The sequence below is a fragment of the Perna viridis genome, chromosome 14 (genome assembly GCF_037379345.1).
Source record: "Perna viridis isolate PV_CMFRI_1.1 ecotype Kerala chromosome 14, ASM3737934v1, whole genome shotgun sequence".
Taxonomy (NCBI): domain Eukaryota; kingdom Metazoa; phylum Mollusca; class Bivalvia; order Mytilida; family Mytilidae; genus Perna; species Perna viridis.
The window spans coordinates 33,618,131-33,643,798 of record NC_142458.1 but is presented as its reverse complement, the minus strand read 5'-3'; the positions used below and the strand labels follow the sequence as shown (position 1 = coordinate 33,643,798).

At 34.8% G+C, this 25,668-nt stretch overlaps 1 protein-coding gene across 3 annotated transcripts; it reads right to left on the bottom strand.

The window, feature by feature from the left end:
• Positions 1-2,831: 2,831 nt before the first annotated feature.
• LOC148599066 (solute carrier family 22 member 6-like) lies at positions 2,832-20,799 on the bottom strand. Of its 3 annotated transcripts, none has more exons than XM_088561687.1 (9): positions 20,756-20,799; positions 11,325-11,788; positions 8,196-8,617; positions 7,516-7,743; positions 7,146-7,277; positions 6,718-6,800; positions 5,732-5,849; positions 4,710-4,782; positions 2,832-3,293 (listed from the first exon to the last, which is right to left on the bottom strand). In XM_088561687.1, the coding sequence occupies exons 2-9, from the start codon at positions 11,631-11,633 to the stop codon at positions 3,078-3,080; spliced, it is 1,581 nt and encodes a 526-aa protein (XP_088417813.1). In that variant the 5' UTR covers positions 11,634-11,788; positions 20,756-20,799; the 3' UTR covers positions 2,832-3,077. The 3 variants fall into 3 exon arrangements, with proteins under 3 accessions (XP_088417813.1, XP_088417811.1, XP_088417812.1); XM_088561685.1 differs by lacking the exon at positions 20,756-20,799 and adding an exon at positions 12,576-12,616; XM_088561686.1 differs by lacking the exon at positions 20,756-20,799 and adding an exon at positions 12,571-12,602.
• Positions 20,800-25,668: the final 4,869 nt, after the last annotated feature.

The window sequence follows — 25,668 nt, the reverse complement described above, 5'->3', positions numbered from 1 at the left end:
GACACAAAACAATGGCATAAGTTCACTGACGATTGCCGATAGACACATGACAAAACAATGGCATAAGTTCACTGACGATTGCCAATAGACACATGACACAAAACAATGGCATAAGTTCACTGACGATTGCCGATAAACATAAGACACAAACAATGGCATAAGTTCACTGACGATTGCCGATAGACATAAGACACAAAACAATGGCATAAGTTCACTGACGATTGCCAATAGACACATGACACAAAACAATGGCATAAGTTCACTGACGATTACCGATAAACATAAGACACAAACAATGGCATAAGTTCACTGACGATTGCCAATAGACACATGACACAAAACAATGGCATAAGTTCACTGACGATTGCCGATAAACATAAGACACAAACAATGGCATAAGTTCTCTGACGATTGCCGATAGACACATGACAAAACAATGGCATAAGTTCTCTGACGATTGCCAATAGACACATGACAAAACAATGGCATAAGATCACTGACGATTGCCGATAAACATAAGACACAAACAATGGCATAAGTTCACTGACGATTGCCGATAGACACATGACACAAAACAATGGCATAAGTTCACTGACGATTGCCAATAGACATAAGACACAAAACAATGGCATAAGTTCACTGACGATTGCCAATAGACATAAGACACAAAACAATGGCATAAGTTCACTGACGATTGCCAATAGACATAAGACACAAACAATGGCATAAGTTCACTGACGATTGCCGATAGACATAAGACACAAAACAATGGCATAAGTTCACTGACGATTGCCAATAGACATAAGACACAAACAATGGCATAAGTTCTCTGACGATTGCCGATAGACACATGACAAAACAATGGCATAAGTTCACTGACGATTGCCGATAGACACATGACACAAAACAATGGCATAAGTTCACTGACGATTGCCAATAGACACATGACAAAACAATGGCATAAGTTCACTGACGATTGTCAATAGACACATGACAAAACAATGGCATAAGATCACTGACGATTGCCGATAAACATAAGACACAAACAATGGCATAAGTTCACTGACGATTGCCGATAGACACATGACACAAAACAATGGCATAAGTTCACTGACGATTGCCAATAGACATAAGACACAAAACAATGGCATAAGTTCACTGACGATTGCCAATAGACATAAGACACAAAACAATGGCATAAGTTCACTGACGATTGCCAATAGACATAAGACACAAACAATGGCATAAGTTCACTGACGATTGCCGATAGACATAAGACACAAAACAATGGCATAAGTTCACTGACGATTGCCAATAGACATAAGACACAAACAATGGCATAAGTTCTCTGACGATTGCCGATAGACACATGACAAAACAATGGCATAAGTTCACTGACGATTGCCGATAGACACATGACACAAAACAATGGCATAAGTTCACTGACGATTGCCAATAGACACATGACAAAACAATGGCATAAGTTCACTGACGATTGCCGATAGACACATGACACAAAACAATGGCATAAGTTCACTGACGATTGCCGATAGACACATGACAAAACAATGGCATAAGTTCACTGACGATTGCCAATAGACACATGACACAAAACAATGGCATAAGTTCACTGACGATTGCCGATAAACATAAGACACAAACAATGGCATAAGTTCACTGACGATTGCCGATAGACATAAGACACAAAACAATGGCATAAGTTCACTGACGATTGCCAATAGACACATGACACAAAACAATGGCATAAGTTCACTGACGATTGCCGATAGACACATGACAAAACAATGGCATAAGTTCACTGACGATTGCCGATAGACACATGACACAAAACAATGGCATAAGTTCACTGACGATTGCCGATAAACATAAGACACAAACAATGGCATAAGTTCACTGACGATTGCCGATAGACATAAGACACAAAACAATGGCATAAGTTCACTGACGATTGCCAATAGACACATGACACAAAACAATGGCATAAGTTCACTGACGATTGCCGATAAACATAAGACACAAACAATGGCATAAGTTCACTGACGATTGCCAATAGACACATGACACAAAACAATGGCATAAGTTCACTGACGATTGCCGATAAACATAAGACACAAACAATGGCATAAGTTCTCTGACGATTGCCGATAGACACATGACAAAACAATGGCATAAGTTCTCTGACGATTGCCAATAGACACATGACAAAACAATGGCATAAGATCACTGACGATTGCCGATAAACATAAGACACAAACAATGGCATAAGTTCACTGACGATTGCCGATAGACACATGACACAAAACAATGGCATAAGTTCACTGACGATTGCCAATAGACATAAGACACAAAACAATGGCATAAGTTCACTGACGATTGCCAATAGACATAAGACACAAAACAATGGCATAAGTTCACTGACGATTGCCAATAGACATAAGACACAAACAATGGCATAAGTTCACTGACGATTGCCGATAGACATAAGACACAAAACAATGGCATAAGTTCACTGACGATTGCCAATAGACATAAGACACAAACAATGGCATAAGTTCTCTGACGATTGCCGATAGACACATGACAAAACAATGGCATAAGTTCACTGACGATTGCCGATAGACACATGACACAAAACAATGGCATAAGTTCACTGACGATTGCCAATAGACACATGACAAAACAATGGCATAAGTTCACTGACGATTGTCAATAGACACATGACAAAACAATGGCATAAGTTCACTTGGAGGTTTGGTCAAGATGTGCCTTACATAAAAAAGAGGAAGCAATTTTAAAACAAACAATAAGTATATAACATCATTTCAATTTGTTAGCTCACGATAATTTTATATGTCAGATCTATTTTATGTAATCGGAAATATTTACTTTTCAGTTGGAATTATCCTTTAGTTAGCGTGGTTTTCTATGTTCAATATTAATGAATCTATCTAAAACTTTGTTTATTGTGGTCGACAGATTCTATTCTATGTTTCACATTCGTTGTTTCATTATCTGGATTCGTCGTTTACTGGTACATTTGTACTTTTAATATTAAATTACAATTTCGTAGAATCCATTTCATTTGTCTTAATGCTGTCAGAATTATTTGAGGCGTTCGTGTTGGTTTGTTTATTGTCTGGTGTAACTATGTTTATCTCAATAGAATCTTGAAGTCCTTTGTTGTTTGTCTCGTCCAGAAAACAAACACACACTGTTGATATGAGAAAGGCACTACCTAAAACTATGTAAGATAGACCAGGAATATGTTTACTCTAAAAAATAAAGAGAACATTATGTCAATATAACAATTTGGCTTAATAAAAACTCATGGTTCTAAATAGGAATGTAGCATAGAAAAATGTCTCCAAAACATATATTCTTTATCGAATTATATTACAATGATTAAAGTAAAAACTACGGATAAATTGTGAAAAACTTAATTACAGTGTAAGGTTTTGTAAGAATCAGGCCAAATGGGAAAACCAGAAAAATGCATGCCAAAAAAAAAACACAAAAAAAAACCCACAAAACAAAAAAAAAACAAAAAAAAACCAAACAAACAAGCAAAAAACAAACAAAAAAGAAAAAAAACAACCGTTCTGACAACATTATTTCAATCAAGGAAAGAATTATTTGCCAAAGTGATATGGAAATTCTTGTCTTTTTTCTTGTTTCTGTTGGTGCTTATAGTCAAATCAAACTTTCAAAATGGTGTTTTTTTTCATACCAAGTTTCTCCAACTGCCTGCTTCTTACAGATACTTTAATAATATACATTTGATAAAATCTTTGTCAATTGATCATTCATCTTTTTTTATAACTGTAATCATAAATCTTTTAGAAGAACTAAAATGTCTGACCCAAGGTTTTCATACAAAATATATATATATATATATATATATATATATATATCAGATCAATGTGTTTATTGGTCTCAGACATCATTCCGGATAATAGGGTTCGTAAGTCTCGTTCTAGTTTAAGTTTTTGTTCCGGAATTTCCGATGAAAAGAACGTATTGAAACCAGAAAACCGATCTGTATTTTAATGTTTACCTCCGGGAAATCGAAGAGCTGCATCACAATGCAAAATCTTCTATTTTACGCTTTAATTGACATTTTTATCTCGTAGAACTAGATACTTGTCATTTTTTATCAGTATTTTTTTTACACAAAAAGATATTTTACTTTTTATAAATTAAAGAACTCAATGCTATGTTAACGACGAATCTCCGTGCATTTGAGTGATAGACGAGGGTCCATTCTCCTGAAACCACGGAGTTACGTGACGAGACTTACATACCTTATAGCGGGAGTGGGCAGATCCACCTCCAATTTTAACTGGACTGAATGACCTTTGATTGTAAAGTCTTTTCGACTAATATTATTTAGGCATTCAAATCAAATGTGTCCCGAAACATGTAAAGTTAATACTTTTATAAGTAAATGCAAATGGAAGGCATTAATAAAATTTCGAACTGATAAAATGTACGCCCTATAGTCCAAAGGAAGAGTCAACAGGGAAGTCCGTAACACAAATGGCAAAATCAGGATAAAAAACAGAAAGACGGAAAAACCCCCAATGGTCCTGACTTGGTACGAGAGGCGGATTAAATCAGGTTTTAAAATCCCCCCTTTTATTACGATTAAGTGTTATAATAATGGTGATTGTCTTATATGTCTTACTTACTGCAAATACTAACTGTGGAGATATCATTGCACCAACTCGTGCGAGAGAATTGTTAACACCAAAACCAATATTCCTACAATGTATAAAAACATTATTAATATGTCTATAAAGTCAACATATTGTACTCTTTTGTTTGAAGTAAAAAACAAGTGTGTTTTATTTAGATTTTATACCAGGTACACACTGTTTTAAGTAGAACAAAATACTGGCACCCCCCCACAAAAAAAAAAACAAAAACAAAAAACAAAACAAAACAAAACTTAAAAACAAACACAAACACAAAAACAAAGACAAAACCAAAACATCGAAGTGTGAGTAGTGAGATACTTCAAGTACATCTGTACGTCAAAATCCAAACAATATGGCCTAAGTGTAAACACAGGAATCAAAGACAATCTGTACATACAATGAAATAGATTACACATAAAAACTAAAGATAAGGTGATGAAGATGTCAAAATGTTCTTCAACTATGATATTGAATTCACAAAGTTATATTAGTGAACAGAAAATAACATATAACTGTTGTTTAACCAATATAATAATACAAGTTTCATTAACTTTAAGACAATCAATCAATCAATCACATCTAAACAGAAGTCATTGCATGTACTAGATGTTACTTTTTTCACCCGGTGGGGTTCACGTTATTTTTTCTCTTATATTCACCATATCCATTCTCGTTATATTTTGCAGAATGTATTGGTTACCCTTGTAAATTTTAGAGTCTTTTTTTGATTTTCCAAACGACTGTTGCTGCCAACTGAATAATAACGTCTTACGTTTTGAAAAGACGAAAATATGAGTACGGTTTTTTTCTGTTCAATAGGCAAAGGAGTTGGGATATACCAAAGATCAATTGTTCGTAACAATACAAACTGATAAGACTTTTCAACTTGAGCAGGGCTGACACTTTAGATCTGCAAGATTTTATCTTCTCTAACCGAACGTTAACTTGAGCAGGGGTGACATTTTACAAGATTTTATCTTCTCTAACTGAACGTTTACTTTGTTAGTGAGTACCTGACCACGGTGGGATACGACTCTGAAGTGAGTACCCACAAAGCATACCATCCAGTAGCAACACAAAGTTTAGATGTCAAGGCAAACCCATTTATATAGCGACCTTTATCAGCAAAATCTGAAAAATAGAACAAAAAGCACAGCAGCGTTGTAGTAAATATGAACAAACCCATTCATTGAATTCAGATTAACTTTTGATCCCGCTGCATGCTGTTTATGTAGGCGTTTTTAATCTTAATAAGGTAACTACAAAGAACGTTGAAATCTCTGCGTTATTTCATGCATTAACGGCGTTTTTTAACAAAAGAAACAAAAATACATTAAGAAACACATCCGATTTTCATGTGGAAAAAAATTGAAAATGATAGTAAAGCTCGAACTATTATTCGTCACTTTAATATTTCCATTATATTGACGATACTGCCGTAATAAATTTCATTATAATGGTTCAGTTATATACAAAGTTATAACACGGTTGTTTTATTGTAACACACCTTGTGTAGTTCTTGTTTTGTTCACTATTATTGTGAACTTAAGTACCAGTCCATGTGAAATTCAGGCACAGCCTATGGTACATGCGATACATTATCTACAAAAACTCACCGCATAAACCATGTTGTTTCGGTCTTAAGATGCTATTTTTATGTTACAATAGTGTATATAAATTTTATCTCAAAAGCGCAACACCCTAATGAAAATCGGCTTAAAACTGATTATTAGGATCTTATCTGATTCGGAATAAGAGATCAAAGCGAAATCGGTGGGTTTTTGACAGGCACGAATCGTCTCCTGTCGACTTTTCAATTCTATTTTGCAGGGATTTATAGACATAATTTGGCATATAAAATATATTTAACAGAAAAAAAATTATGGAAAAAAAACATAAAAAAAACCCAAGTACAATGTAAAAATCAAACTCAATGATAAAAACATTCCGAGAAAAGTGGATATTAACCATTTGTTTTGAGTTGAAAAGTAAAACATACCGATCATTTCAAACACACCAACTGGAATACCTGTCAGACCGGCGAAGAGAAACAGGAACAATGTCGTCCATTTTCTACCGAAACTGAAAAAGAAAATTAAAAAAAAACTTGATTATACATTTAAATTCCATTTAATTACAATGTATCAACACTCGGGTGTTAGTGCATTTGCACAAGGACGTAAAATGCATGCAAGCCATGTAAGGAGAATACACGTTATCAATATTTATCGCCTAGGCGACGGTAAAAAATAATTCAAACATTGCTTATTTGAAATTCTGCATACAGACTTCACGGTGATGGATTAATAATACCCACTCAATGACATATAAAAAATCATAAAGATTCAATTTTGTAAATGTCTGGAAATGTCAGCATTTTGTCAAGGACATATCAGGGTAATTGCTAAATAATTAAACAGTACCTACTAGTTTACAACAGGGCCTACAATCGCGGCAGATGTATCCATCAAGCCAAGTAAGGTCATATTGAGGTAAAGGTTACCGGATAACTGTTCCACACCAAACGATATAGCATAAAAGCCGAACCCGCATGAGAACCTGTAATATGGAAAAGTGTTAAATGAACGGGTGACAACCGAATTCAATATCGACGAAGTTTGTTTTTTGGTCATAGAAAATTGGGTATAGCAATGGTAAGATAATGAACTTAACTATGGGATAACATAATGCTGTTTAGATCAAGTAATATTCTAAATAACATAACTAACTTGTTTGAAGGTGACTGTATACAAATTTGGAACTAGCTCCTGTATAAATCAAACGCTGGTTTCCTTACCAACACCATGAAAGTAGTATCAGTCTCTTCAAGAGCGATCTATGTCTTAGGATATCAAAGAAGGAATATGACACAATCGCAGTATCGTCCAGGGTTTTGACTACTTGGAAAAATTTTTCTTTGTCCGGTAGAGGAGCACCATTGACTTGAGCCACTCTCTCTATGACAGAACATCCATCCTCTAATCTTCTTGTAGAGATCAACCATCGGTAACTTTCCGGAATTAAACTGTAACAAGTATATACATGTATTGTCTAAATTACCATTGGAGACATTAACTAATTATTATTATTATTCTATTTGAATACTAAAGTGCACGTCCCTGTAAAATTCAGGCGGTTGGTGAAATATAGTTAGAAGAAAAACATTTTTTTCAAAATGGTAAAATCAGGACAAAAGACTAAAAATCGGATTTCGACAATACAACCAAGAGAAAACCCCCTAATCAGTTTAAGGTCCAGATCTAAGATGGTAAAGAAAATATTTGTTTATTACAAAATTAGTTGAAATTTAAGAAATATTAGTATTGTGACGAATTTTGGAGAAATTGACTACATGTTTCAGATCTTACCAAATATAAACGATTATCATGTAGCCTGAAAAATATTGTAAAAAATTCCATGGTGTTTAATCAGATGTGTTTTCAACAAATACGACAACATTCCAAGTATGCTACATACCAAAATCCGCATATCCAAGGTAGACAAAATATCGCCGTTGCTATCTGTATATACTTCCAATCATGGATCAGCCAGGCGACCAAACCCATGGACATCGTCCCAAAGGCCCAAGTTGGTACAGATAATACAACAGATCGCCATCTTTTAGGAGTAAGTTCTGCGATGAAAGCTCCAAAGACAGTCAGGTACCATCCACAGCCCATACCGATACAGAATCGGAAAGCAGCAAACATTTGCCAGTTAATCGAAAATGCTGCTGCAAGATTTCCCGCCATGACTATAATGACAGACAGAAAGTAGGTGATTCTGCGCCCAACTATATCTCCAATCTGACCGGATATCAATGCACCGATAAAAAGTCCACCCATTTGTATCGTTGTTATGGTGGATATTATCCATTCTCTGTCACATACTAAGTCCCACTAAAATGAGTAAAAATATATATCATTTCAGTAAGAGAGAGACATCAATTTTAGTTACTTCAATACATGAAATGTACTTACGTCATCTATATTAGTTTAAGAAACAACAATCTTGCCTTTAAATATCGAAAAGGAAAAGGCTCGCTAAAAGCTCGCTAAAGGCTCGAAATTTCCAAATCTGTGTTTATATAAATAGAAGGAGATATAAACACTATGCAATTTGAACAAAAGGTTATTTCAATCATTTTTTAAATAGAATGTGTTACTTAGGTTATTTGAAAATTGTTTAAAGCCAATCTACAAAGTTATGATTTTGCGACAACAGTGAATCAATACGGACAACATGAGCACCATCGTGCGCAGTGGGCGCGAATTATTAGATCCGCGAACATACTTAAAGTTGTCCCGAGTAAATCAGTAATTTTAGACACGACAAAAAAAAAACAAAACAAAACATAAAACAAAAACAAAAACAAAACAAAACAAAACAAACACAAAAACAAAAATACTTTCTATCTCTATCGACTTTGATCAAAGCCTACAGGTTCTTGAAGCAAACCAAACGCTAATATTAGGTGAGAAAATAACAAAATATGCCTTTAAGATGTGACAAAATTATTTGAGGTGTTTAATTAGATACAGGTATATAGATACAGCCAAGCGCATCTGAATGCATGAGAAACACGTGAAACATCAACTGTATTACATATTATTAACCAACTACCCAAAATACGTTAAAATATGTCAAAAACTGACCAATTGATATGAATTCAAACCGGGCATCTATACGGGGCCAATATGAAAAAAAGAGGGCCAATATGGATCAAACCAGGGCCAATACGGCATCATAACTTCCGGTCGTTTGACACCGCCATTTTGAGTTAGAATTGGATTTAATGCAATTTGATCACCAGGACTAAAAGCTGCTGAAACAAAAAACTTCCTTTTTCACAAAAGTATATTTATGACTGAATAATGCAAATAAACGTACATGTTTTTGGTAAAACATGAAAACAACTGTTCTACAAATCATCTAGTTGAGTTGGTTAATACAATTGTCAATAAATATGTAATTTCATATTGGCCCTGTAATAGGTTTCGGTCAATCATATTGGCCTCGACAGCCGTATTGGCCCTCGGCGATGCCTCGGGACTAATACGACCGCCTCGACCAATATGACAGACCTCAAACCTATAACAGGGCCAATATGAAATTACATATTTATTAACATATAACATAAATATTTCGTTCCATATATATCAAAGTAACAACGCCTGTCAAATCGTCATGGTATCATAGACAAAAACTTTTAAATGAGTTGTGACTTTTCCATACAGAGTTGAACATATAATCAAAAAATGAAAACAAGATGAATGTTTGGACTGTGGTTTAAAAAATCTGGGTTCGAAAACGGATTGCTTGTGTAAATGTACGAGAGAGAGTTCGAGGAAACAAGTACTAATGCATGCAAGCTCAAAAATGCCTTTCTAAAATCCTAATTTTTTGTTATTCATTAAAATCAACAAGTACATTGTTGAGTATACATATTAAGGTCCTGGGTTTGAACCCCTGTCCATACCATCGACCAAAGATTTAAAGTGTTGGTATTGTATGATTGTTTGTTTGATCGCTACTTTGTTTTTTTAATAGTTTTTTTCTGTCATTTTTATTGTTGTTATTTTATAACTTTGTTTGGAAAGTGGGTGGATGTTTGCTCTTTTTTGTCAGAATTCCAGCAAGTACAATGTATGTAAGTTCGAAAGATATATAGCTGGTTTTGTAGTCAGAATGAAGTATATAGTAAAGAAAACTTTGTTATTTTTCTAATTGATCGATGAGTGTTGGAATTTTCACGTCTTGACATCAACAATACTCATTCAATCGATCAGCAAATATCAGTAGATAACTCAGTGTTCTGTAAATCATGCATTTCGCGTGTATTACCACTGCAAAGGAAAATTAACGCCAGTCGGCACGGATATGCGGAAATAGTATCTATGTATAACTTCTTTGAACTAGGCTTTCTCAGTTGTCAAGTGTTTAAGTAGTATACAACAGAAGAATCATGCAAAATGTGATTCATGGTTGGAAGGCCTACGCATTTTTATATTTGATATTTTGTTTAAAATGCATATGTAAACAGAAATGAACATGTGGCCTTTCATATAATCCTTGTTCTTAAGAGATAAAAATATACAGAATGCACTATAGAATTCAAAGAGAGATAACTCTGAAAATGACACTAAAATACAAAAGAAACTGTTGGATTTTCAATGTGGATTATCTCCTTAGAGCAGACAGATTGGAATGAATAACTGTACATTTCATTATATAGATCTATAAAGCATATTAACAAAAATAAAAATGTATAGCCTTTTTTGGGTGTATCACATTATACAGAATTTGCATGATTCTTAAAAAGACTGCTACTTAAAAACTATACAAAATCTGTTAACTAAGCTTACCAACGGATACCTCAGCTCATCTCTGACATCATTTGTTCAAACGATGATCTTAAGTCGAATCCCTATGATACAACTTTTAAGCTTCAGTCAAAATATGAATTGATGACAGTAGTAATAAAGAATAAAGAAAATAGGTAAGCCAGACGATAGAACTGACGAGCGTATGGTTCCACTTTCAATGCGATAATAAAAAATACTACGTAAATCTGACATTTTTTATCCGTTATTCACATATACAAACCTCGTTTACAACAGTCTTCATACCGGTATCAAACATCTTGGACGAACAAACGGCATTGATAGAGGAATTATCCAGCCTGAGGGAACATTTCTTAGTAACGGTAACATTGAACAGTTCAACTGCCTTAGAATCCTTGGTCCAGGTACAGTTCCATTCAGGTACAACTCCTCCAAATGACATCATTAAAACACTCCATGAAATAACCATTTTAGTTCCCAAAATGAAAAATGTCATCAAAAACTGAAATTTCCCACATCCTCCAATACTGTCGATAACATTTTCCAAATACTCATTAACTTCGGAACTCATCTTGTAATTGTGTATTTTGTAGTTACAAATTACAATTTGTAATTATTGATGTTTTAATACTCAGAATGTCTGTTAAGCTGAAGGGTTGAACTTTGTACAGCAGGAAAGATACCTTTCTTTCCTATTGTGCACTTAGATCCGTGAAGGTCTTTTTTCTGAAATATGATAAAATATTCTTTATGTACATACGTATATTCTGGTCAACATATGACGTTGTACTTGTACAGTGTACGTATCACTCCAATGTTACGAGATGTACTAAGTGACGTGTAGCGTGTACATGTAAGTTCAAATTTTATTTTTGATTTAAAAATGAATAATTAACATACATAATCATCATTAGTTCATGTAAGTGTCGTAAGAACAATTATTACAGTGTTGTTTTTATAGTTTTAATCTTTGTTGTGTAACTTTATTACGTCATAAGAATAAGAAGTATAGCGATGTCTAAATCACATGTAAAATAGTGTTTCCTGTCTGATTTGTTTGTTTTCTTTTCATTTCTATTTTTCAGTTTTTTCTTTCTTTGTTTTCCTTTAGCTGTCTTGTTTGTAAAGTATAAGTTACGCGTTGTTTAAAACAGTTGAAAGACTATGCTTATTATTCAATTTAGGATCATCACGTCTTATGAGAGAATGCAGATAGTTGTAAATAATTCCTAGAAATTGCTATTAATATACGATGTTTACATTCTGTTTTCTTTTAACGTCTGAATATTGTAAGTGATACAACAGTGTAAAAAAAAATTATTATATTCATGTGCACCGTAATTTTACCTTGAATTTTCATCCGTAACACTGTATGCAAAAAGTATTTTTTTATGTGATGCCACCTTAAAATACGTACAGGTATATCAGTCACACATGTATTCAAATAAGTCATAAACACACTCACATGTGCTAACAATAATGAATTACTACTTTGGTAATTAACGCACCTTACCTTAGACGTAATGACGGTACCCTGGGCAGATAATCTAGTAGGTCAAGGTCATATAAAGTTAACATTTGAGTATATAAAAGCTTAGCTACAAAAATCTTTTACACTTTTATATATCTATTGCAATGATAAAAGGCTATACCTTAGACCTCGGATGATGATACTGCAATTTAAAGTATCAGATTGATTTGCAAGTACACTGAATGTGACTCTTGTATATGGTGTTGAACGAGATGGTTTTTAAAACAGAAAAAAAAAAAAAACACTTTCAGGGTTTCACGCAAAATTCGTGTAAATTGTGTCTTTGTATAAATTTCATATAAAAATCATGTGTTAGGGAATTTCATGTGAGAATCACATGCAATTCATACACTGTACCTATAGAAAAGATCATATAAAATATTGACCATGTTAACATTTATGTTTGAATGTAGTTCTGGTATAGGAGTATATGACATGGAAGCGCATACCAGTTGCCTTTGTTGGACCATTGTATTAAAGATAATTCATCAGCGAATGATTCCCCCAAGTTCTGGCTGAAAGTTAACTTCTTTAAATTTCTGCTCAATTTCCACCACAAACCAGATACTTCTGTTTTTATTTCGCACCACGATGTTAAGAAAAATGTTTTATGTTATGACGTTATGAATAACTGGCACATCATTTTGTTAGCTGCCACAACTGCAAGATGATTAATAAAAGTCATTAAAGAAATAGTATTTCTGTTTTTCGTTTCAAATTATCATTACATTCCTACATTCTCGATGGTTACACCTTTAATTTTAATACGGTAGACCTTCTCTTAAATTAAGATATGTACTAATGCTGATAACTGTTAAATGAAATGTGAGATTTTCCTCCTCGACTCTGTTAGTATTTGTGCACTAACGTGCAGAGAAATCTGACCGATCTACATCTGGCTGGAACTTTGTTCGGTAAAACTCAAGGCAATACACATTTAATGACAATATGTCAAAAGTCCGAACGTGACAGACATCAAATTGTTGAACATTAAACAAACTTACAAAGGAATTAAGTGCATTGCTTTCCTGATTATGAAGACAGTTGGTACTTTGGTTATCTATGTAAATAAACACTGTTAAAACGGACTGATGACATAATATACAATTATACAATTGAAAGATAAAACTACTTTAAATATTTAGTTATCCAAGGAAATAAAACATGACATGTCAAAAGTTACATATCTATACAGAAAGTGTCCTGAAACTATGAACTTATATATGTACTGCTGAGGTATCAAACACTGACTCCTAGGATGGCATTTTCGTAATAAAAACAATTGTTTGTACACAAAATTGAATTCTGTCATAACAAAGCAATTTTGTCGTACAAAACTATGTTATACAGACTTGTTTTATTATTAGTTCAATTATGTAATGACAAAATTCATTTTTGTCTTGACTTTAATTTTTGTCATGACAAAATTCAATTTTGTCAAATAAGTATGCAAATATTAACTTACCTATAAAGAAAATTTACTTTTGTTACCTGATATGTAAATTAAATAACTGAAGTCAATTTTGTGTCACAAAAGTCAGTTTTTATGCAAATTAGTCTACAGAATCCTTTGGATATACAAATGAATTCTCTCATCACGATTTTGAAAGAAGGCCTCTCATTGGATATAGTAACCGCGGGTCTCGCAGATTTTCGATTACTTCGAGCAAGGGCATATCATATGGTTGATGCGCTATTCTGCAAAAGTAAGTAATACTTTATTAGGTGTTACTTTTGCATAATAGCTCACCATCCATATGATATTTCCTTGCTCGAAGTAATTGGAAACATGTGTTTGCGGGACCCGCGGTAATTATATCCAATGAGTGACCTACTTACAAAATCGTGATGAGAATATTCATTTGCACATCTATAGGATTCTGTAAACTAAACAAGCTTATACATAAAATTTTATATATGTACATGTGTGTTTTCTACAGATGATAAGCGCTTAAATGCTTAATTTTGTATTTTTATATTCCTCAAACAAAAGGATAATTAATGCAATACATATAACTAGAATACAATCAATATAAAGAGAAAGAATATCATTATGGAGAAATGTAGCAAAGCGGCCAAAACCGAAGAAAATACAACGAAAATTCAATTGATGGTTTCCACTAGGTCTTGACCATGTGAAACCACACCTAGTAGCAAAATGTGACACCTCCATTACAAACAAGCGACAATTCCACAATCACTCCTTGCTAATTGCTATATACATACACACGTATATCCTTCGTAGACTGGCCTACATTGTCCCTAAAATTGAAGTTACAAGACCTATATTTCAAGGTGAAATTGTTTTTAAGGTGCAGGTATGTTAAATGTAATGCCATAAGAAAAATATTACATAGGACTTGATTTCTCCAATAATAGGTGTACTGCCATCTGATAGTGTGAAATAGCTGTCAAACAGAATAAAAAGTCGATTTGACCTACATATCAAACTTAATTCACCCTTGATTAAAACATCAAACTTGACTTTCCAAGATGCAATCCTGCAGATATGTGGTTGCAGCTAAAAAGAATGTCACCATCCCACAAAGAGAGATAACTTTGACCTACATTCCATGCTTGACAGATTAATGTCTGACTTCAAGTTGCTTCTTCAGGTACTAGAACTGATACCATCATGTAGCTCTATTATGTCTCCTTCCACTCTGGAGGGGAGACATATTTTTTTCCCCTGTCTTTGTGTCTGTCACAAAGTTTGTCGACTCGTGCAGGTCCGGGTGTCAAAAGAATAGGCCTGCAGCAGCGCTAAGCTTGTCGTAAAAGGCGACTAAATAGTGCTCAGAACCCTAGCCGGGAGCTAGGGCGCTCTGCCCACAGAGCAACTGGGTTGTGTGCCATAGGTGGTGGAATGGGGTACCCCTGGCGTGTTACATGCTGGGGTTGTCAAGCTATAATACGGAAAACCTGACCGCAAACCATAGTGGTGCACCGTGTTGGGAAAGATGCCACGTTCCTTGCACGTTAAAAAAAACCTACTGTGGTATTCTCCCGGAGTAGGAACCATAGGGCTCCGCCACAGGAGGCTAAATTGGCCGATCCTACCCATCTCTCTCTATTTCCAGTGGCAATCAAAATTTCTCGACTCCATTATCCTTGTGTCTCATCCCATTTTTATTTTCATCATCATTTCATGTTCATTTTATCATTCACTTCATGTTCATCGCCTGAATAGAGCTGAAATATGCTGCTCGGGTGTTAAACCCCAACTAACAAACAAACAAAAAAAACCACAAAGTTTGTTAGCGCAACTCCTCTGAACAACTGGGCAAAATTTGACGAAACTTGGTATGCAAGCTATTGTCACCACTTTACGTCTGCCGTCGAAGGCAGCGGAGCCCCAAACTTCTAGTTTGTATTTCAAAAACAAACTTTAATTCATTATAGTATTAAGTATATCAGTTTTTACCAACAAAAAAATCCTACAATATTTTTTAAACATAGTGTCTCCTACCATTGATGATGTCCTTAAGGTTGAATTATTGATTATTACATGGTTATTTATTGTCCCGACTTTTCTATCTGATGTGATAGGCATTTGATATTTTGCATGTGGATAGAACACTTCCAGGTGAAGTGTGGCAAATAATAGATGATGAGCTTTGAACTTTGACTTCAAGGTCAAATTATTTTATTTTCCATTTCTTTTTTATTGTAAAAACATTTCTTCTCACACTTATCCACTATCTACAATGGTATACATGTGATAAATATGTAGTGTCTATCCACCATGTTGTGCATGTCACAAAGATAAATAGAGAGTTGATTTTGGTCCCCCACCATTAGGGCCCACAGAGATGGTTGCCATCTCATCGATGTCTAGTTGGCAATAAAAATTATTGCTAAAAGATTCTGAAAAAAAAATTAATCCTACCAAATAAGCAAACTTCTAATTATCTTGACCTACACATTATACATGTGAGCTAACATTTTTAATAAATGTTAAGTCAGGCAAGCTAATATTTGTCAAGATTAGAGAACGGAAATCTTCATAATATGTTTCTTTGAAAAAATATGTTATTCTATATAGAATCTTTGGGGAATAAATTAGGAGGTTAACAACAAATCTTGGACACTAATCCGATTCATAATCATGTCAAGTAAAAAATACCTGTCAAAATAGAGATCATACTACCGGAGAAGGTGGAACCACAATGGTACTGACTTGGTAAAGGCACTTTAGACTAAATGGTGGGTGGGTTAAATTTAGGTTTAACAGCACGCCAAACCCTTCTCTTCCATTGCCGTGAATATACCGATGGTGATTTACCAGCATTTGCATAATATTATCGTAATCGGTAAATCAACGGTCATATCAGCACAAAAACAAAAAAAAAAAAAATTATCACTTATTGTTTTAGAAGAAACTGAGTATTTTTCAACCAAGGAGACTAACTTTAGGCATGGTGCTGTATATTATTTAATCATTGAGTGTGTTCTGTCATCAGTCAGAAAGATGAGACGGGTAATAACTTGAATGCACCCGTACAATAAGAACAAAAAATTATATGCCTTCTACTCTACCTAACCTAGTTTAGTGTGCCTACCCTAAACATTTTATGGTCATATTTGGTTCAAGCACTGTTCAAGTCTAATTGTTAATAAACTCAAAATAAAATATTTTTTTGAAAAATAAAATTATTTCCTTACCTACCTACCCTATTTTTTTCTTGCTGGTAGCAGGAAATAGGACATTTATTAGTTTTTGTCCTTACATGATATAACATGATTTCTTCGCAGTTTGTTGGTGACGAAAACTATCATCATGACAGTCTTGCCTATTTATATGTGCCTGCTCTTAATCAAATTTGATCTTTTGGGGGCCGAATGTAAATCATACACTTAATTTTCAAACTACCACATTATGGACTCAGCTTACTCTAGGAGCAAACAACGGAACGTTTGATTCCTTAAAAGACATGTTCTACAATTCAACTCCTGGGTGGACGACAATCCGATATAGAAGGTGGGTGGGGCCTAGAAGATTTCGTCTGATTTAAATTCAGCATTTTACCATGTCAATGTATTTACTTACAAGATGGTCCGAATAAAAATATTTATTTTTTATTCTCTCAAGCTTCAACCCTAAACTGAAAAGTTCATCCCCTTATTTCATACAAGAAGTCACGATGACTTAAGTTGCAAATCAACAAACTTAATATATGGATTAGAATGCAACTTATGTGGTTTTATATATGTCGGAGAAACGCAAGAACGATTAAATAAAAGAATGTGCGGTCATCGTTTGGGAATTAACACCACCAAATTCCCGACAATTTATCAACACTTTAATCAGAAAGATCATTCATTCCTCTCCATGAAATTTCGTATTTTAGAAAAAAATTACCATCCTACGAACAGTCCCGTTCTAAGTAAAAACTATCGCAGGGAAAGAGAGGAGTACTGGATACACAGACTAGGTACTGAAATACCTTACGGATGCAATGACAACATCAAAAGTATAGGAAACCTTCCAAGCCAATATAACAATAGCATAAATGTGATGAATTTATTTGGTAAAAATCCAAGACGGGAAAGGAGTCATGGCCATCGCCACTATACGTCACCTAAGTTACATGATGTCTCCATAGATGGTCTCCTTCCTTTCATACAAAAACCTCTTGGACTTCATCACATTAGAACCAAACTTTATTCTATACCTCTCACTTTACTACACTCCATTTACAAAACAAGTCTTGACACTCCTGTTTCTGACCCCACCTCATCATTATACAAATTTGTTGCCATCATTTTGGATATTGGTTTCCACAGACTCTTTAAACCAGTTTGTGTGAAAAGTCAAGATGAAGAAAAACGATCATTTCTTCCACTACCGTTTGTCAACAAAGGTATAGATGCAATTAATTTGGCTAACATCCTCCATCACAAAAACGTTACCAACAAAATTCCCCCATATTTCAAAGACAAATCCATACCAATTATTTCATATTCCTATACTTCACCCATTGCATCCAAAATTTTCAATTATAAAAGGCTATTACAGAATCTCGAGATTGAGGACTTCAAGGCTAAACCACCTGACTGTTCTTGCAAAACCTGTCCATTCAAATATGGTCCTTCTGGTCACGTCGTTACGGGAGATTTAACCATTATCGAAAACGAATCTCTGCGTAATATCCTTTCTAAAGGTCCCAAGTATCGTGAACCACGCTCCATAAATTGGAATTATAACTTTAAAGTTCTTATGGATGCCGTCGAGGACTATGCAAGAAAATGGATAAAACGAGAACAAGAAGATATTGATTCTCTGTCAGAATGGTTAAAGGCCGGGAGGTCTTTAATTTTGAAACGAATGTAAGTTTTAAGTACGTCAATGAGTGCCAAAGCTACATTAGTTTTCAAAGACCCCGATGTAGCAAAACCATTGTCTACTATACATGACAAATATGTTGTCGTACCAGCAGACAAAGCCCAAAACAACATTGTTTTTGTCTGCAAAACGTTTTACATCCAATGTTTATTATCAGAGGTAGACGTAGAAAATAATAGCAGTGATAAGCCCTATACTACTACCACTCTCTCCAGAAGAGATTTATAGCTAATCTGATCAGAAAGAAAGAATATCGTTTGGCTAGATCCTTCAATCTCAGTTTCCGCTATATAGATGACGTATTATCTTTAAACAATCCTAATTTCGGGGATTTGATACATCGCATCTACCCAAAAGAACTTTAAATAAAGGACACTACAGACACTGTGAAGTCAGCCTCATATCTTGACCTACACTTAGAAATCGATGGTAAAGGTAAACTACTGACCAAACTTTACGACGAACGTGATGACTTTTCATTCAGAATTGTCAACTTTCCTTTCATCTGTGGCAACATCCCTTCGGCTCCTGCGTATGGAGTGTTCATATCACAACTCATACGTTATGCCAGAGCTTGCCGAAACTACGCAGACTTTTTGTATCGCGCTAGAACTCTAAAAATAGGCTTCTGGAACAGGCTTATGTTGCTACAAGATTGAAGTCATCAGTACAGAAGTTTTATGGTCGTTATCATGAACTCGTGGATCGTTATGGTGTATCCATCAGCACCATGAAAACTGATTTATTCAACGGGTCATAGTTTTCTTTTCCTCGTTTGTCTACCCCGGACTTGACTTTTTATGAGCAACTCGGCGGGTGTTTCTAGAAAAGCAGAGGACGCTTACCCTACCAGTGCACCTGGTCCATGCTCCCAGTTTATAGTGGAGTTCGAGTTGCTCATTTGCTTTTGTTACTTTGTATGTATGATTTTAGTTACTTTATGTTCTTTGTTGTGTATGTCTGTCTGTTTTCCATGTCTTGTCTTTGTCCCTGGATTACATTCTTTTGATTACCGCTATAACCTTGGTTCCCTTGATTACTCTTTCAAAATGATTAACAACCAGAAAATACTAAGACAAGATGCCGGCAGTAACATTACGAAGTGTATGGAGTGGGATCATTCAAATACGTGAAGATCCCAAAACACAGGAAAAGATCTACACACACAACATAGCGAACTGAGGAGTATTCTACACACACAACATAGTGAACTGAGGAGTATTCTACACACACAACATAGTGAACTGAGGAGTATTCTACACACACAACATAGCGAACTGAGGAGTATTCTACACACACAACATAGCGAACTGAGGAGTATTCTACACACACAACATAGTGAACTGAGGAGTATTCTACACACACAACATAGTGAACTGAGGAGTATTCTACACACACAACATAGTGAACTGAGGAGTATTCTACACACACAACATAGCGAACTGAGGAGTATTCTACACACACAACATAGCGAACTGAGGAGTATTCTACACACACAACATAGCGAACTGAGGAGTATTCTACACACACAACATAGCGAACTGAGGAGTATTCTACACACACAACATAGTGAACTGAGGAGTATTCTACACACACAACATAGCGAACTGAGGAGTATTCTACACACACAACATAGCGAACTGAGGAGTATTCTACACACACAACATAGTGAACTGAGGAGTATTCTACACACACAACATAGTGAACTGAGGAGTATTCTACACACACAACATAGCGAACTGAGGAGTATAAACAATACATAAAACACATAAAATAAGGAAAACAAGACGTAATTCAAAAGGTACATGTGCCATACCTGTAATAGGCCGTGCAGAAGGGTTAGCTGTTACCGGGCAGGTGTCGAAATCTTTGTAAAATACTTAAAAGGTATATAATGTGATCATTCAAACCGTACATTTTTGTAGATTCTTTACAAACCACATTTTAAACCTAGGAAACACGACTTTGTATGTTACGTAAGTAGTTAATATGTAAGGAAGTGATTGTTTTCTATCTGTTACATGAATAACTACTCAGGGCATGTATTCGTTTCAGTTGACTTATCAAAGCTTATGCATACATGTACATATAACGACGAAGTGCTTGTAGAAGCAAAACATAAAGATTCAAAATGAAGTAAGGTTAAGTACGGAAGCGCATTAGGGCCATCCTTTTTTTTAAATTTTTTTTTCGAATAGTCGACTTTAATCTTGGAATTTCCAACTTTAATCTTGGAATTATCAACATTAAACATGGAATTATCAACATTTATCTTGGAATTGTCAACTTTATATCAATCTTGGTATTATCAACATTAAATTTGGAATTATCAACTTTAATCTTGGAATTATCAACTTTAATATTGGAATTATCAATATCAATCTTCGCATTTCCAATGAGTGTCGGACGAATGAATGTCGGACTTATGAGTGTCGGACGAATGAGCGTCGGATTTATGACATTATCTCGGTTTTCCGTCACTAAATAACTGAATTTTATGACGATTCAACCATATCTTTGTATTTAGGGGCGGATCCAGGATTTTAAGGGGATGTACAATTGATGGGGGAGGAGGTTTCCTTGACCTAGAAATAGGAAGAATAGGCAAAAAATAATAAATCGCTCGTAAAAATATCGATAACTTAAAATATATTAAAATCTGTATGATATTGGGTACATCTGTTTTAAAAAAGGAAATGAAGTATGATTGCCAGCGAAACATTTTTTCGCTAGTTTTCCTCGTGAATATATTGATATGATATATAGTTTTATCATTTTGATGTGTTATAGATAACATCTAGTCCAACACTCATAAGTCCGACACTCATTGGCCGTCGCTTATTGGAAACTCCAAGATTAATGTTGATAATTCCAAGTTTAATGTTGATAGTTCCAAGATTAATGTTGAAGGATGACCATAATACGCTTCCGTAGTTAAGACTGACTTCATTTATGTTATTTTGCTGAATAATATGATAGGTTAGCGAACTTACCCTCAAAACGTAATACTTCAGCAGTGATTTAGCTAGCGCTCGCCATTTTCGCCATTGACGAATGATTTTCGAAAGTGGCGATTTTTTTTTGTGCACGATTCGTCAACAGTATTGAGATTTAGTCTTACGCAAAAGTGACTAATGGGTTGAAAATCCTGGCTAAATCCCTGTATTTGGAAATATGAGCTATTTTACTGAAGACTGCAGGATTGTCGAACTTCCATTTTTGGTCCAAAATACGAGACCGATTGAACTCAGCAGGTAAGGTTCGTCTACTAATACTCTCTTACGGGTTAATGAATTTTAGGGTATCATTTTTCTCAATTTTGGTCAAATCCAAATTTTATTATTTTCTGTAGTATAAAATTGCCACATTTTCGAACACGAATATCGCACTAGCTAAAATTTAAATGACGTGATTTCCTAACATGTTATTTTGTTTTCTAACATGGCATGACACGTTCGGTTTGTAAATAACTTAAGGTAACCGGAAGAGCAAAATATTTGGTTTCCTAAGGAGCGCCTCACTGATAAGATTGACTCGTTTGCAAAGTTAGATAAGAAATAATTCCTGGATACCGGGCTTTATGTTTATTTTAATATGGGTAGGCTCTCGGTAAAAATAATGACAAATTAAGTGCCTACCCATGTTTAAATAAACATAAAGCCCGGCATCCAGGAATTATTTTTTTCTAACTTTGCAAACGAGTCAATCTTATCAGTGAGACGCTCCTTAGGAAACCAAATATTTTGCTCTTCCGATTACTTAATTTTTTAAGGTAGGAGATACGTAAATATCGCGTCCTAGAATTTTTCTGAAATTTTGCATATGGAAAGGTCGACTCGAATGCAATCGTATGACAAAAAAAAATGACATCGTATCGGATTTCGTTTTCTAAGTACATAGATTTGAAACATACTAGAACAATGATGAAAATACATAGGATATGTGGGGAAATCGTTAAAAAACGGCAGGTGTTACATTTTTTTTTTTAGTATTGTGAAATAACGGTGTCCAGAATTTTCTTTAAAAAATAGTATATAATTATCATCTTTAATAGCTATTAAAAGATGTATAAAAATCACTTGACAACGGGACTCGTTAACCCGTCATGCTCTCCTAAAGTGGGAATTCTTACCTTTTTTTCGCATTTTTCGGTAACGTCAAAATTTATTTCGGCGACGTCACATATCTTTACATGTTATACGGTTGTAAATGAAACGCCAGGCTTCCTACGTTGCAAAATTAGTGAACGGAAGGCCCTGGACACAGATTTTTTTCAGTTTCAAATGAATTCAAAGATGTTGGAAAAGGGAATTAAAATACCGAAAATGCAAAGAAACAAAGTTTTTCAAGAAGAAGGCGATTTACAAATTAATGTAGCATTGTTTAAGCATTTTATTTCAGATTGCTATATTTTACGAATGCATTTTCTGTATATTCATTTATTTTATAACACGTATTTGTATCGAAAAAAAAGATGTCTTCAAAATTAAAAAAAATGGATACATGATCGCTGCATTATTGTATGGCCTAAATGATAAAAAAGCCCAACGAACATATGTGATATTTGGTAGGCGTGATATTTAATGAAGTCATTGTATTCTTACTAAAGGAGACACCAGCTGACAGTGATAGCAAAGCTGGGAAATCTTTTGAAGTAGATCTAATACACAATAGAATTTCTTAGAATTGAGACACTGATTTTATGGATTACAGTGAATTTATTCCCCGTGATGAGGGGAAATGGTACATAGAAATACCGGTGAATTACGAATTAGGTATAATTCTGCCCTTATCCAATCAGTTTATTGTAGCACATACCAATTCTAATTATGTTCTGCCCTCCACTATACGTATAGCTACATGTACTCATAACAATCTTGTTGGAAATACATCATAATAACAGCTTTTCATGGCATTTTTTCACGATGGGTCTCGTGTTTGTTTTATTTTTTTTGACACGGGGCTTATAAATGTAAGACATGAAAAAAAAATGCATTCTACTGGTGTAATGTGCACCTGCCAAACTACCGTAACCCCGTCCACTTCCCCTCTTTTTTTTGCAAACCTTTGTCAAAGGCAACTGATATTTCATGGGGTATAGTAATTTTGATCATGCAGTTTTTGTAAGGAATGGTGTCAGGCTACGGTATGGTGTTATTTGTAGCACTTAAGTTATAGCTTATCAACTGATAACAAACTGTATTATGAGAGAGTAATCAAGGGAACCAAGGTTATAGCGGTAATCAAAAGAATGTAATCCAGGGACAAAGACAAGACATGGAAAACAGACAGACATACACAACAAAGAACATTAAGTAACTAAAATCATACATACAAAGTAACAAAAGCAAATGAGCAACTCGAACTCCACTATAAACTGGGAGCATGGACCAGGTGCACTGGTAGGGTAAGCGTCCTCTGCTTTTCTAGAAACACCCGCCGAGTTGCTCATAAAAAGTCAAGTCCGGGGTAGACAAACGAGGAAAAGAAAACGATGACCCGTTGAATAAATCAGTTTTCATGGTGCTGATGGATACACCATAACGATCCACGAGTTCATGATAACGACCATAAAACTTCTGTACTGATGACTTCAATCTTGTAGCAACATAAGCCTGTTCCAGAAGCCTATTTTTAGAGTTCTAGCGCGATACAAAAAGTCTGCGTAGTTTCGGCAAGCTCTGGCATAACGTATGAGTTGTGATATGAGCACTCCATACGCAGGAGCCGAAGGGATGTTGCCACAGATGAAAGGAAAGTTGACAATTCTGAATGAAAAGTCATCACGTTCGTCGTAAAGTTTGGTCAGTAGTTTACCTTTACCATCGATTTCTAAGTGTAGGTCAAGATATGAGGCTGACTTCACAGTGTCTGTAGTGTCCTTTATTTAAAGTTCTTTTGGGTAGATGCGATGTATCAAATCCCCGAAATTAGGATTGTTTAAAGATAATACGTCATCTATATAGCGGAAACTGAGATTGAAGGATCTAGCCAAATGATATTCGAAGTACACGTACTAGGTAAAAAGGGCATTTGGAGTTCGCTAAATTGAATTTTGACTTGAAAAACTAAAAAAAAAAGACAAACTAGTAGTTTGTAGTTCAACTATACAAGATGTCAGTGAGTTTTGTGTTCATTCACAACCCCCCCCCCCCCCACTTTTTCCGATTAACACATTATTTTGGTTGTTGGTTTCACGCAGTATTTTGTCAAGAGTGATCAGCAAATATTATCATGTAACCCCTCTGTAACTCACTTTTCAATATCTGTGCATCCGCCCTGGTCTCATATATCGTGTGGTTTTCTGTCTCATGATCTCGGAGCTCCCAAACTCTCATGTAATGTTTGGGAGTAGAGAGATCCGTTCATATATGCTTGAACGACCGAAAATAGCTGTTTAATCCTACAACATTTTGTAAACCGTATACTTATTCAGGGATATTTCCTTTTGTATGGCTTTTTGGCAAGATATATCAGCGCAGCTTTCAATCCTATTCCTTTTTCTCTGTTTGTTTGCTTCGTTTTTATTTTAATTTTTACGCGCATTTGTTGTATGTTCACAAAAATGTAACGAACTCTTCCAATACAAATGATCTTAAATTATCGTTTTCATATATATTTTATTCGTGGAAACATGACTGGTCATTTATTTTTGATTGGAGGAAATTTTTTTTCATAAAGAGTGCCCCGAAGACCATATCTTTGCTCAGATTTGCAATTATGCAAGAA